The sequence below is a fragment of the Ctenocephalides felis genome, unplaced genomic scaffold (genome assembly GCF_003426905.1).
Source record: "Ctenocephalides felis isolate EL2017-DRISC unplaced genomic scaffold, ASM342690v1 CF-g0.4_SCAFFOLD_01886, whole genome shotgun sequence".
In the NCBI taxonomy this organism is placed as follows: Eukaryota; Metazoa; Arthropoda; class Insecta; order Siphonaptera; family Pulicidae; genus Ctenocephalides; species Ctenocephalides felis.
The window spans coordinates 134,141,475-134,154,656 of NW_020538040.1; the positions used below are offsets into that span (position 1 = coordinate 134,141,475).

At 31.6% G+C, this 13,182-nt stretch overlaps 2 protein-coding genes across 2 annotated transcripts in view; one reads left to right on the forward strand and one right to left on the reverse strand.

Moving 5' to 3' along the window:
• LOC113375578 (trypsin-1-like) overlaps nucleotides 1-13,182 on the forward strand; it is a gene marked incomplete in the record, with an annotated part of 382,748 nt that overhangs the window by 316,462 nt on the left and 53,104 nt on the right.
• The window catches only part of LOC113378244 (potassium channel subfamily K member 16-like), a 43,152-nt gene that overhangs the window by 3,920 nt on the left and 26,050 nt on the right, over nucleotides 1-13,182 (reverse strand). Inside the window, exons 2-3 of the mRNA XM_026618770.1 lie at nucleotides 9,844-9,969; nucleotides 9,379-9,551 (exon numbers count right to left, since the gene is read on the reverse strand). Coding sequence (XP_026474555.1) covers nucleotides 9,379-9,551; nucleotides 9,844-9,969 — 299 coding nt within the window. The remainder of the gene's footprint in view (nucleotides 1-9,378; nucleotides 9,552-9,843; nucleotides 9,970-13,182) is intronic.

Genomic DNA, 13,182 nt, shown 5'->3' on the forward strand with positions numbered 1-13,182 from the left:
AAAAAATAAAAAAAGCGTTCCTTAAAAATTCAAACATTTCAAACATCTAAATAAATTAAAAAATTTTGAATAAACTTATAAATTATCAAAAAAATCAAATAAAATAAAATAATTTTACATACATTTTTTATAAACATACACAAAAAGTTGTTGTAGAATACGCTCGAGGCCTAATTTAAAAAGCACTTATAGATTTACAGTATGTATTTATAATAAATTATCTATTTGAAATTATTCAAAACAATTAATGATTATTTTCATTTTTGAATGTTGACTTACGGTATGGCAAGTTCCAGCTATTTGCCTTAAGGCACGATGCCATGCGCCCCACTAGCTTGATACAGTCATCGCTTCAAAGTAGTACAAACAACTTGACATTTGAATGTATTTTGTTTTTTTTTCACAAATATTAATTTCAATAGTAAACAGTTTTGGCTTTTTAAAAATGTAAAAATTTTTCGTTGCGAAATGGCGGCTTCAAAAGCGCACAAATTTGATGGGGGTGGACTGTAGCGGAAATACTAGGAGAAGGGGCTTATGGCGAAGTAAGGCTAGTCATAAATCGAGAAACTGGAGAAGCTCTGGCAATGAAAACAATCGACACAGCCAAGCATCGGGATGCTAAACGTGCTGTGCACAAAGAAGTTGTTATACAAAAGTCTTTACGCCACCGAAACGTGTTAAAACTATTCGGACAAAAAACACAAGCAAATATTGAATATATATTCTTGGAGTATGCAGAAGGCGGCGAATTGTTCGATCGAATAGAGCCTAGATTTGGTATGAGAAATAATGAGGCACAGAAATATTTTAATCAGATTTTGTCTGGTTTACACTATTTACATAGGAGAGGTGTAACACATAGGGATTTAAAGCCCGAAAATATACTCTTTGATGATAAAGATAATTTGAAAATTGCAGATTTTGGAATGGCAACCATATTTCGAGTAATGGTCATGAACGCCTTCTTGAGGAGAGATGTGGAACTCGGCCTTACATTGCGCCTGAAGTTTTAACTGGACCTTATAAAGCCGAGCCTGCCGATATTTGGTCTTGCGGGATAATTTTAACTGCCATGCTTACTGGAGAGTTGCCGTGGGATGAAGCCACGTGGAAAATTATGAATATACAGCTTGGAAGATGAACTCTTATACTTCGCTAACGCCTTGGACCAAGCTTGATAATTTAGCATTATCTTTGCTGAGAAAAATTTATCACCTCTTCCAAATAAAAGGATCAACTTAGACACATTAAGAAGTCTTAGATGGTGCGCAATGCAATTCATTAGTGAAGATTCTCAAATATCACACCAAGATGTCGTGCATGAGCCCCCTTATAAGCGATTTTGTGCCTGGCTAAGTATGAAAAAAATAACAGCATATGCTCACTTTCGGCATCTGGAATTGTTCCAATGCTCAAGAAAGTGACACTTCTTCCAGACCTGATGTTTGCTTCTCGCAGCCGGTGCTTATGAATGATATGGTCTTAAGTACTAACTTGAATCTCCCACAAGTGAAAGAAAAAATATGTTGCCTAAGTCAGTTAAAAGAATGACTAGATTCTTTGTTAGCGGAGATACAAAGAGCGTCATTAAGAAGCTTACTAGTTGCCTCGACAAAAAAATGACTTGGAAGGTAAATGAGGGCGTAGTAACAATAAACACCTTAGACAGGCGCAAAATGCCGTTGGTATTCAAAGCCAATATGATAAATGTAACAAAAACTTGTTGATCGACTTCCGATTATCAAAGGGCTGTGGTCTAGAATTCAAGAGAAAGTTTGAAGAAATAAAAAAGAATTTAGCGGACATTATAGTCAAAGCTCCTGTGAGTTGACCAGTAACTTCATGTCAATAATTTTAACACATTTGAATCTTATAAAATAATTGTTGATTATTAAATTTATTGATGTATAATTCAACAATATCCTATCCACAATTATACTGCTTGAAATTGTTTATATTTATTTATTAGTAAAAAGTGTATTAATTTTCTTCAAAAAGTTATGTATGTTTGAACACTTTTAAATAATTTTTGAAATCAGCGTTTAACTATGAAAAAAAATTGTTTTGTAGTAAATTTCATTGTCAATATATATATATATATATATATAATATATATATATATATGTTTGATAAGAATACTAAACATAAATACTTTAAAGATACAATATTTCGCTGTCTTTAACTTCATATTTGATTATGAATTACTATCAAAAATAGGAGTTTGTTATAGATGGGTGAATAATTAGGTTTCTATTACTTTTAACTACGCATTACACAAAAATAGATATAAGGAAATGATCAAAAAATTCAGAAAACATTTTTAGGGGTGGACCTATTAATGAGTTTACGTCAAGAAATGTAACGAAGAATAATAGAGGCGGTGTATGTTTCACAAATTGGTACAGAAAAATAGTGGTGGGTTAATTTTTTTTTTTTTTTTTTTTGTTACAATTTATTTTTGTTAATCAAGACTTTAATGTCTTATTTACAAAATTGATATGAGCAAAAAAAAAAATACAAAAAAACAAAGAATGCAATACATTGAATATAAAATGAAAAAAGTTGAAATAAAAATTAAATTAAAACAGTAATACAAAAATAATAACATAAATGAACGATGACGTGATGATGTATGCCGCGTACTACGTCAGGACGCGTGCAGACATTGGGCTAGGTGTTTGGTAGATCGGAAGGCCATTTCTTGCTCAATCTTCTTATCGGTCTCTGAATCGCTTGAATTGTAGGATTTGTATGCTGGATTAATTTGTTGTTAAAAGATGAACTTCTAATCTTGATCATTTCGTTGACTGTTGAGATTTTCAAATCCTTATGTAGGCAAAAATTCGAAATATACCAAGGCGCATTAGTAAGGATACGCAGAATTTTATTCTGGCACCTTTGAATGATGTTTATGTTAGATTTGCAAGAGCAACCCCATAGTTCGATTCCATAAGTCCAAATGGGCACTATGATAGTTTTATACAAAAGTACCTTGTTATCGAGAGAGATTTCAGATTTCCTCCCAAAAAGCCAGTAAAAATCTTTTATTTTCAGTTGGATTTGTTTCTTTTTATATTCAATGTGCGTTCTCCATGTCAATTTCGAATCAATGTGCATGCCTAAATATTTAACAGAATTGCATAGTGGAATTATTGAATTGTTCATGATGATAGGTGGACTGTTGTGATGTTTTAGAGAAACAATTATGTGCTGAGATTTTTCGATATTGATTTTGATATTCCAATCTAAAAACCATTTTTCGAGACTAGATAAATAATTTTGTAACTGACAAGTTGCTGTTCTAATATCGGAATTGCATGAAATAATTGCTATGTCATCGGCGTAAGTGCATATGGTTAGAAGATCATCTGTGGGCATATCGTTTGTGAAAAGAAGATAAAGTACAGGGCTTAGCACACTGCCCTGTGGTACCCCGCATTCTATATTTCTGATGCTCGAAGTCACATCTTTAATTCTAAATTTTCTATTAAGCAAATATGAGCTTAAGATATTGAAGTAGTTTGGAAAAGTTGTTTTGATTTTATATAGGAGTCCTGAGTGCCAAACCTTATCGAAAGCCTGACTGACATCTAAGAATACGGCTACACTGTGTTCCTTTCTATTCATGGCTTCAAGAATACGAGACACCGTTCTGTTGCATTGTTGAATTGTAGAGTGATTTTTTCTGAAGCCAAACTGATGGTGAGGAATCCAACTATCATTCGGATGATCTTCTGACAATCTCTGCAACAAAAGTCTCTCTAAAATTTTCGATAATATCGATAAAAGACTGATAGGACGTTATGAACTAGCAGTGTGATGGTTTTTGTTTGGTTTAGCGATCATAATAATTTCTGCAGTCTTCCACGCTGTGGGCCAATAATTGTATTGAAGTATGGCGTTGAAAATATTTGTTATATATAAGATACCTTTTGTAGGCAATTCTTTTAACATCTTTGGAGTAATTTTATCCATACCTGGCGAAGATCTATTTTTTATCCTTTTTATTTCACATAAGACATCATTTGGTGAAAAATGTCCTAACGGTGTAGAATGTATGGGTTGATTTACGAAATTGTTAATTAAATTATTCTGGGAAATATTTCGAGCGCTAAAAATGCTACTTAGATGATCAGCAAATGCCTCCGCTTTTTCTTCGTTGCTTTTTGCCCAAATGAATCCGTTTTGGTTGGTTATTTTCAGAGGAGGGTTTTGTTGTAGGGGTTTACTTTTGTTTCTGATTGGTTTCCATATGGAATTATCGTACCTATTTAACTGCAATATATACGACCTGAATGTACAATTCTTCCATTCTTTCATTTTTTTCCTCAGCGTGTTATTGAGATGATTAAGCGATGTCTTATCCGTTGGTAGATGAGAATGTTGCCAGGTTCGTCTTGCTCTTCGTTTCTGTGCAATTAGCTTCTTAATCTCTTGCGGAATTATTAGATTATCATTTCTTGGATTAATGTTCGGGGTGATCTGCTTGGTTGTTTCACGTACAATCACAGAAAAATAATCTATATTATTTTCTATATCTATAACGCTTGTAGGCCTAGATTTTGGAAATAATTTTGAATCAAGTATGGATTTGAATTGAATCCAGTTAGAAAGATTGTTGTGTAGAATATGATTGTTGATAACTGGAGTAGGAAATGTGCTAAACGTCACAAGTATTGGAGAATGATCTGAAGAGAGATCGTAACTAGATTCAATATTGAGATTTGAAAGATCAATACCTTTCACAATAAAAAAATCTAAAAGGTCTGGAACTTTAGTAGGGTCAGAAGGCCAATAAGTTGGACTGCAAGTTGAAATAAAGGAGAGGTTATTTTGCCCTATGGCTGCATGAAGAATCTTTCCTTTGGCTGTAGTCAGTCTAGAACCCCAGGCAATATGTTTACAATTAAAGTCACCACCAATGATAAATTTATTACCTAATTGAGAGAAAAATGAAGAAAACTGAGCACAAGAAATTTTGAATCTTGGTGGACAATAAACAGCAGAAACACAAAAATTATATAAATTTGTTTCAACAGAAATTTGAGTTGCTTGTAGAAAATCATCAGAAATATTTGGTAGAACAAAATGCTTTATATTATTTTTGATTAATATAGCCGAACCGCCGCGAGCCCTGCCACTTGGGTGATTTGAATTATAAGTAGTGTAGTTATAAATTTTGAAGTAGTTTTTTTCAGTGAAGTGAGTTTCTGAGATTAATAAGATATCTATTAAGTTTAACTTTAAAAAACATTCTACTTCATTTTTGTGAGGTATTAAACCGTTGGCATTCCATTCAGCAATTTTAATTATTTTTGCCATTGCTTTTGTTGTTGACTAACGTGGATAACATATTTATTATTATGGTGTTCTGTTGCAAAAGCTGATTGAAGATATTTTTAAATTCTAAAATAAGTGTTGCTAGAGAATCAGAATCAGGATTTGAAGGTGAATGATTAGAAGCAGAGTAATTGTTTTTTGCAATGTCTGCATAGGATGAATTTTGAATTGTTGGATTTAAGGCCGGAGAAATGTTGTTTATTTTATTATTAGAATTAGAATTATTAGAATTTTTAAAATTTTGGTTATTTGGATTTGGATTTATGACTGATTGATTTACTGGAGTTTTGTTTCTTTGTTCTTTAATTTTTTGGAAGTATGAGCAACCGCGATAATTAGCTGGATGAGCACCGTCGCAAAAATAACAACATGCCGGAGCATTCGGATCTTTGGTACAAGCTATAGTATTATGATTGTCACCGCATTTTAGGCAAGCAAATGGTCTATTGCAGTATTTTTTGGTGTGATTAAAGAGTTGACAGCGAGTGCATTGTATAATGTTGTTGGACTTTCTCGGTGGTTCGACGCGTATTATGCAGTTGAATAATTTATAAATGTTATAAATATTTTTGTTATTTCTATTTGGTTCCAGATCAACAAAAAACATATTAAGAGGTTCTTTTGTTATTCTATGTCTAATATTTAGGATATTACGTACGACATGACCCTGTTTTAATAGTTCTAATTTAATTGCATCTGTGCTTGTTGAAAAGTGTACATTTCTAAGAACAACCCTATAAGCCTTTCTTCTTTTAATTGATATGTATGATATACGGCATTAGTTTCTTTTAGATGTCTGGATAAAGTTCGAAAATGGTCGACAGAATTACATAGAATTTTAAATGTATTGTTAGCTAAACTTCTCAGGAAATATTGATCGTGCGGAATTATTTCATTTAATTGATTAGACATATCATTAATATCGTCAACTCCGTAAATAAATATTGGAGGGGGCTTACTGACTGGAGCCGGTTTAACTGAGTTGTCATCATTAGCTGTTTCTATTGTTGAAAGGCCCGAAAATCGGTTTGAATTTTGACATCTATTCCTAATGGTTCAAATGAAGTTTTTCTTTTTTTGAAATTGACTACTTGCCATGAATTAGGAGGTTTCTTGACATCAGAATGTGGTTGAGTGAGGCTTGTAGATGCACTATTACTAGATGATATTACTTCCTGTCTTGAGTCAGAAACTGATGAAGTTGAACGCAGCGAGACCTTTTCCGATGTAAACATATTGGTCCGACCTTCTTCGCGAGGTATCTTGCTGTATTTGCTGGATCCAATAACGGTCTTTCGTAGTTTTGGGATTTCTGATGGTTTACTGTCCGATTCCATATTCGCTTCTATATCTTGATTGAAATGTAAGACATTTTTTTGATTCCACAAACGCACATTAGAGTCTCGATTATGTATGGTTTTTTGTAAGCAATTATTTAATTATCTGTACACTTTTGTAAGCTTTTCATGCAATTTTAATAAACCGTAAAATTCAATCTCCCGGGTTAATGTACTATTAACTTTAATTCACAGGTTTTTCTCAATATAAAAATTTCTACCATTTTAAATCTTGTAGATCACGCTATTTTATTATCTAATCCTTCGTTTCATGACACAAACATAAAATTAGTTAAAACGTTCTTACTTGGCAATAATTTTTCATACAAGTTAATATGTCCAATTATTAAAAACAGAGTCGCTAAATTACTTGAACCTTTTGATAAGAAACCGGAAGATCATGGCCAAACACGTGTTCCTGAAAAAACTTTTTTCATTAATTTTCCATATCTTGACAATACTTTTAACCAATTATCAAAAAGACTATTCAAAAAACACAATATTCATATTACTTTTTCTTTGTTGAAACAATTAAAATTTTTATATTCCAACATTAAAGACGAAACTCCTTTAAGAAAAAGAAAGATATAGTTTAAAAAGTAAATTGTTTGGATTGTAATTGCTCTTATATTGGCGAGACTTGCCAGAACTTAGAAAAAAGACTCAGGCAGCATGAATTACAATGCGAAAAAATAGATTAGATAACAAAAAATTTAGAAGTACACTTGTGGATCATGCTAATATCAACAACCATAAGTTTGATTTTGACAATCCCCAAATCTTGTTCCATGAAAAGACTTTTTTAAACGGAGCGTGGCAGAATCAATGTTAATAGTTCGGACTAACAATAGCGTAAATTTGAGAACCGACACAAATATTTTACACGGCACTTATATAACATCATTATTAATTTATAATTTTTTCATTTATCTTATTTCTTCAATAAATTAATCTGTTTTCATATTTATTGATTTTTGTATGCGATCGCACTCCTTTTGTTTGCAATATAATAATGCCCATCCTGTCTCCACCTAGCTAGATACTTCAGATTTGTTTAGAATATTTCTGTAAGTGTCACATGTTTTTTAGTACTGTGTCAAGCATTGCAAAAAATAGTTGGTGTTTTTTGTATTTCAAAAATTAAATGTAATATAAATAATATATTAAAGAATATGTAGTATATAAGTAACTGTTTTTGAAATTATACTGAAGATGAGGCATACCATGGTTTCAGACAATATTAAGAGCTAAAACTTTCAGCGATTTGTTTTTTCTCAATTTGGATCCATCTGAGCCTTTGGGAGCAAAAAAATTCGAAAATGTCCATATTAAGGACCACCCTAATATATAAATATATATATATATATATATATATATATATATTATGTTTGTGTGTGTGTATTTTTGATATATGATTATATTTTTAATTCTTTTATTGAAACTTTATATATCAACTTCAATATTCACTTCAATTTGCGACAAATTTTGTGATTTGATGAGGCTTTCCTCGTAAGCAATTTTTTGCAATTAACTACCGTTTCTTGAAGTAGCACTTTTCTATTGATTGCATCTGGTCATTCATTCAAGCAGAACAAAAAAAATAAATGATACTTTTGGCAGTCACCGCTATCACAAACGTTAGAGAGTTTTCTTTTTAACAATGAAACACATTTTTTTAACGTTAACTTATATTTACTCTTTATTACATAAAATTTACATAATATATTCAGAAACACATCGACGTTCGCAGAAAACTATTAAATATTTTATGGGTACATTTTTTATACAGATAACACACTGTATGTAACCTTGATCTAATATTTTGTCAAAAATATTTATCCGCAGAGTTGAAATAACTATTTATTCAATTTATCTTGTAAAATTACCTTTTTTTAACTTAATTTACTTTTCTATTGTTTACGCCTTTGTGAGGATGAAGGTTCAGATGGTCTTTTTTAACCCAGCTGTATATGAGATTTTATAGAGGTTATATATAAAAAACTGTTGAATTTAATAGTATCTCAAATACTATTATATTATATTTTATAAAATATTTTAATAACGTATAGTTCAAAACTGAACAACATTGCTTGCAATCAAAATAATAACTACGAAAGAAACGTTTGTCTGCTGATAGCGACGTTGTAAGAATAGCTGGTTATACATCTTTCTTTTTCTGTTTTTAAATATTGTTGTTAATTTTTTTTCAACTTTTTTTGTTTTTGAGATATCGGTAGTGGACCTTTTTACCCGCGGACTTTTAAACCCTACTCTACCTTATAATGTGTGTACCTTATAACTTTTTTTTTATTGTTTCCACAGCAATTAGAACTCTTTATTATTGTGCTATAAGCTGTTTTTGTGTATGACTTATGACCTAAGGTATTGATATGAGAAGCAACCCATCGGTGATCATTCTCCTATGTGTGTTTTTTTATATATTAGCTCTTATGTCTAATAGTGTGCGTATGATTGTATGCAACTATGTCCACGAAGGACGATTTCCACTTGGAATTATATTGTGATCTATAACCCTTAGTGGAAATTCGACATCAAAGTTGCCTGATGTCAGGCTTGGCGGTAGCGGGAATCGAACCAGCAAACCTGGGACTAGTTGGTGCTAGCCCACGCTCTAACCGATATCGCCACCGCTGGCCCTACCTTATAAAATGATGCTATTTTTAAATATTTTGCTTACCAAATGTGACAGGTTTTCGCAGTCTCAATAAAGCTATGTCATGATTATACGAATTGGCATCGAAATTTCTGTGTCTGATAATTGCTGAGACAGCTCTCATTATGGCCTGCGTTTCCGTCGTCGAAAATTGGTCGTGATCGCCCAATATGACTCGGATCTTCGAACGCTTTAATCTGAGAATATGATCAATAAATTAATAACTGATATTGAATAGTATCAAACATCATTAAATAAAATTATTTCGTCAGTTTGTTAATGGATACGATTGCATGACAATGTCCATTATTTCTTCTTCCGAACTGAGCAAATAATAATCGCACCAAAGTAACCCTTTTCTGTTCTTTTTCCATCAAACCGCCAAAACAGCTTACCTAACTTTACTAAAGTTTTAAAAATAAAGCGGGTTCTGTAGGGCATCAAGTATTCATAATTTGAGGACCGCCAACTATCTTTAAAATTTTTTACCTCAGATGCCAAGTAACGAGAAAACCCATGTTGCCAGCTTCTATGATGGTAGAATTTTTCTGTACCTGTCTTTTAACCTTATCCATGCCTCCATGTGTCGTAGCGCTCGACGTAGCCAGTATAAAACTAATAATGGTTTACTTTATTCGAATTTGCATCATATAATATAGGTTCACTTATATTTCGGTGTTTTATTTAAATGCAAATACGAATAAAAGTAAACCAGTATTAGTTTTATACTGGCTGCGTCGAGCGCTGCGAGGCATGGAGTCATGGATAACATTTGTTTGTTTGTTTTCATAATTTTTGTTAATTCATTTGATAATTTGCGAAAAACCAGGACGAAATATCTAAATCCGGTACAAATAATGCTTTTAAAACAACCCGGGACACAAGGTGGAAATCCGGGACTGTCCCGACCAAAGCGGTAAGTATGGTCACGTTATCTAAACCAGGGCTTCTAAAAGTGTGGATCGCGACCCTAGGGTGCTCGCGAGACTACTGAAGAGGGTCGCAAAGGTCTGATACTTTTCAATCATCATAAACAAAATTTTAAAATTAGTATTATTAGGCCGATTATTTTCACGATAATTCATGGCTTCTCAAGCTATGCTATTTGGCCGATATTTTTGATAAAATCAATGATGTTTATGTTAAAAAATAAACCTGAGGCCTTTGTTAAAATAATTTTAATATGGAAAAACAGAGTGGAAAGTGGATTGCTCGACATGTTTCCATTTACTGATGAGCATATAATTAATAACAATATTTCAAAAAAAGATACTCCTATAACAAAAATTATAGTTAATCATTTGAAGGATATGGAAGTTTACATGCATAGGTATTTTCCCAATGATATCGATACATAACAATGGATTTGCAATCCATTTTCAATTGAAATGGAAGAAATTAATTTTTTAAACTTAAAAGCACAAGAAGAATTTGCCGAATTAACAAGTGATACTACCTTGCGACTCAGATTTTTACGATTTACTACTCAAGTGTCTGTGCATGAATTTTGGATAGAAATCAAATCGGAATAAATCGGCAATAAACAAATTACTGCCATTTTGTGCAACATATTTGTGTGAATAAGCCTTTTCCACATTAACTTTAATAGACTTTAATAAGCTTTAAGGGGGTTGTTCTTTTTTTGTTACAAAACATGCAATATTTGTTTTTGTTTTTCTCGAAATGTATTCATCATAAAGACATGCGGTTTTTTTTAAACAAAAATTACAAAATCATAGAATATTAAGACATTTTTTATTTTTTTTGTTTCCCCGTCATTTTTTAACCAGGGAGCGCCAAATTGGGCATTGCAAAATCGATCTCTTTTGCGGTGCCACAGATAAATCCGTTGCGCATCGCCTGAAACAAAAAAAAACAAAACTACGTTGAAGAAGAAGTTTAAATCCAGTCCCCCTACCAGAATGAAAGCAAAAAAGCAAGAAGGAAAAAAATGGCAGCCATTTAAAAAAAAGTGTCCAAAAAGGCCTTTGACGAGAAGGTTCGCAAATTTTTTTGCGTAATGTTATCAAGTTGTTTGAGGTAGGGGGACTAGGTATTGCAGTGGTGAACAAATTAAAAAAAAATGCAAGTCGATCCGACTTGTAGTTTTTTTTAATTTGTGGCACCGCATTTTTTTTAATATAATGTACTAAATACACCATTTAATTTAATGTACGAAATACACCATGGTGTTCAAAGATGCTGACACATTAAAAAGGTCATGTGCATGAGGTATTATAATGAAAAAGAGGCAGCTGACATACAATAGCTCGCGGAACGATAAAAAAACGCTTTAAGAGGATCATACGTAGAGAGATATATATATCTATAACTTCCTCAAAAAATAGATAATGAGATGATTTTTTTTTTAAATAATTCTAAAGTTTTTAGCTTTCATAATATCAAAAAATCTCAAAACCGAAACAAAAAAATAAAAAAAGAACAAACCCCTTAATAAACGAACATTTATTACGATCTGCACTAACTCAAATTGAGCCTAGATTTAATTATTTGTGTGAAAATAACCATCACATCCGTCACATTAATATTGTTTGATGTTAATAATATGTTCTCATTAATAAAAATGTTACAAAAGTTTATTTTTTTTATTGTATATATAGATATAGTTTTATGTTTCCTTATAAAGAAATTGTTCCAAAAGTTTATTTTTTCTATTGAATATATATAGTTTCCAATTATATATATATATATATATATATATATATATATGTGTGTGTGTGTGTGACATGAATAGGTACATATTCTTTAATCCTTATTTTATTTACATCGTAAAATAGTGCGATATTACATCTACATATACGGTTAATATATATTTTATTTGTTTAAAATTCGTTTAAAATTTCCTAAGCTTGAAGGGTGTCGCTTTATAAAAAAGTTTAAGAAGCCTTGATCTAAATGAACAACATTTTAATAAACTAAACGTCATCTTTTAATGGTCTGATATAAACACTAAAGGTGCCGATACACTGTAGAGAAAAATCTAGGTAGAGTGTAGACTCTCTAGCTAGAGCGCACTACCGTTGTCTGTACACTGTAAAGTGTTTTTCTCTTCCGAGAGCACTTTCGTACTCTAGGAGAGAAGTAGGTGAGAGGTGCTAGAGCAACTCTACCTAGACACTCTAAAAAGCTATGTACACTTGTGGTTAAATATATTAATATATATTAATCTAGGTAGAGTGTAACTTTGACAACTAGACTATAGAAGTAATAAGCAAACCTAACCTACATAGATAAATAAACAAACCAGTACAAAGCAAAACAAAACTAGCTGTAAGTGGAATTCTGTCTTAAGGCAATTAAGGCATCGTGCCTTAAGGCAAATTGCTGGAACTTCCCGTGCAAAAAATTATTATATTTTTTAAAAACGATTAACATTTTTGAAAAAATTTTACTTCGAAAAAATAAGATTTTTGAGAAACTATAAATTGGACAAAACATTACTTTTTTTGAAAAAAAAATTCAAAAAAAAAATTCAAAAAAAATTTTTTTTTTAATTTTTTTTGCAAAAAAAACATTTTCTTCATTTTGACATATTTTGGAAGATCTGAACTTTTTTTTCAATGCAATCGTACTGCTCTAACTGTATAGAGACAAAATATAAAGCGCGTAAGCGCCGTGTCGCTGTCTAACGGATAAACATTGGTAGGGAACCCATCGGAATATAAACAAAATATATACTTATTGTTAAAATTTCTATAAAATATCTGATAATTTGATTTGCATATGTCTAATGATCATTTTTGACCGCCATTTTTTTTTACTTTTTTTTTAGATCTCCGAAATAGCTAGACCTGCCTTCATGAAAAT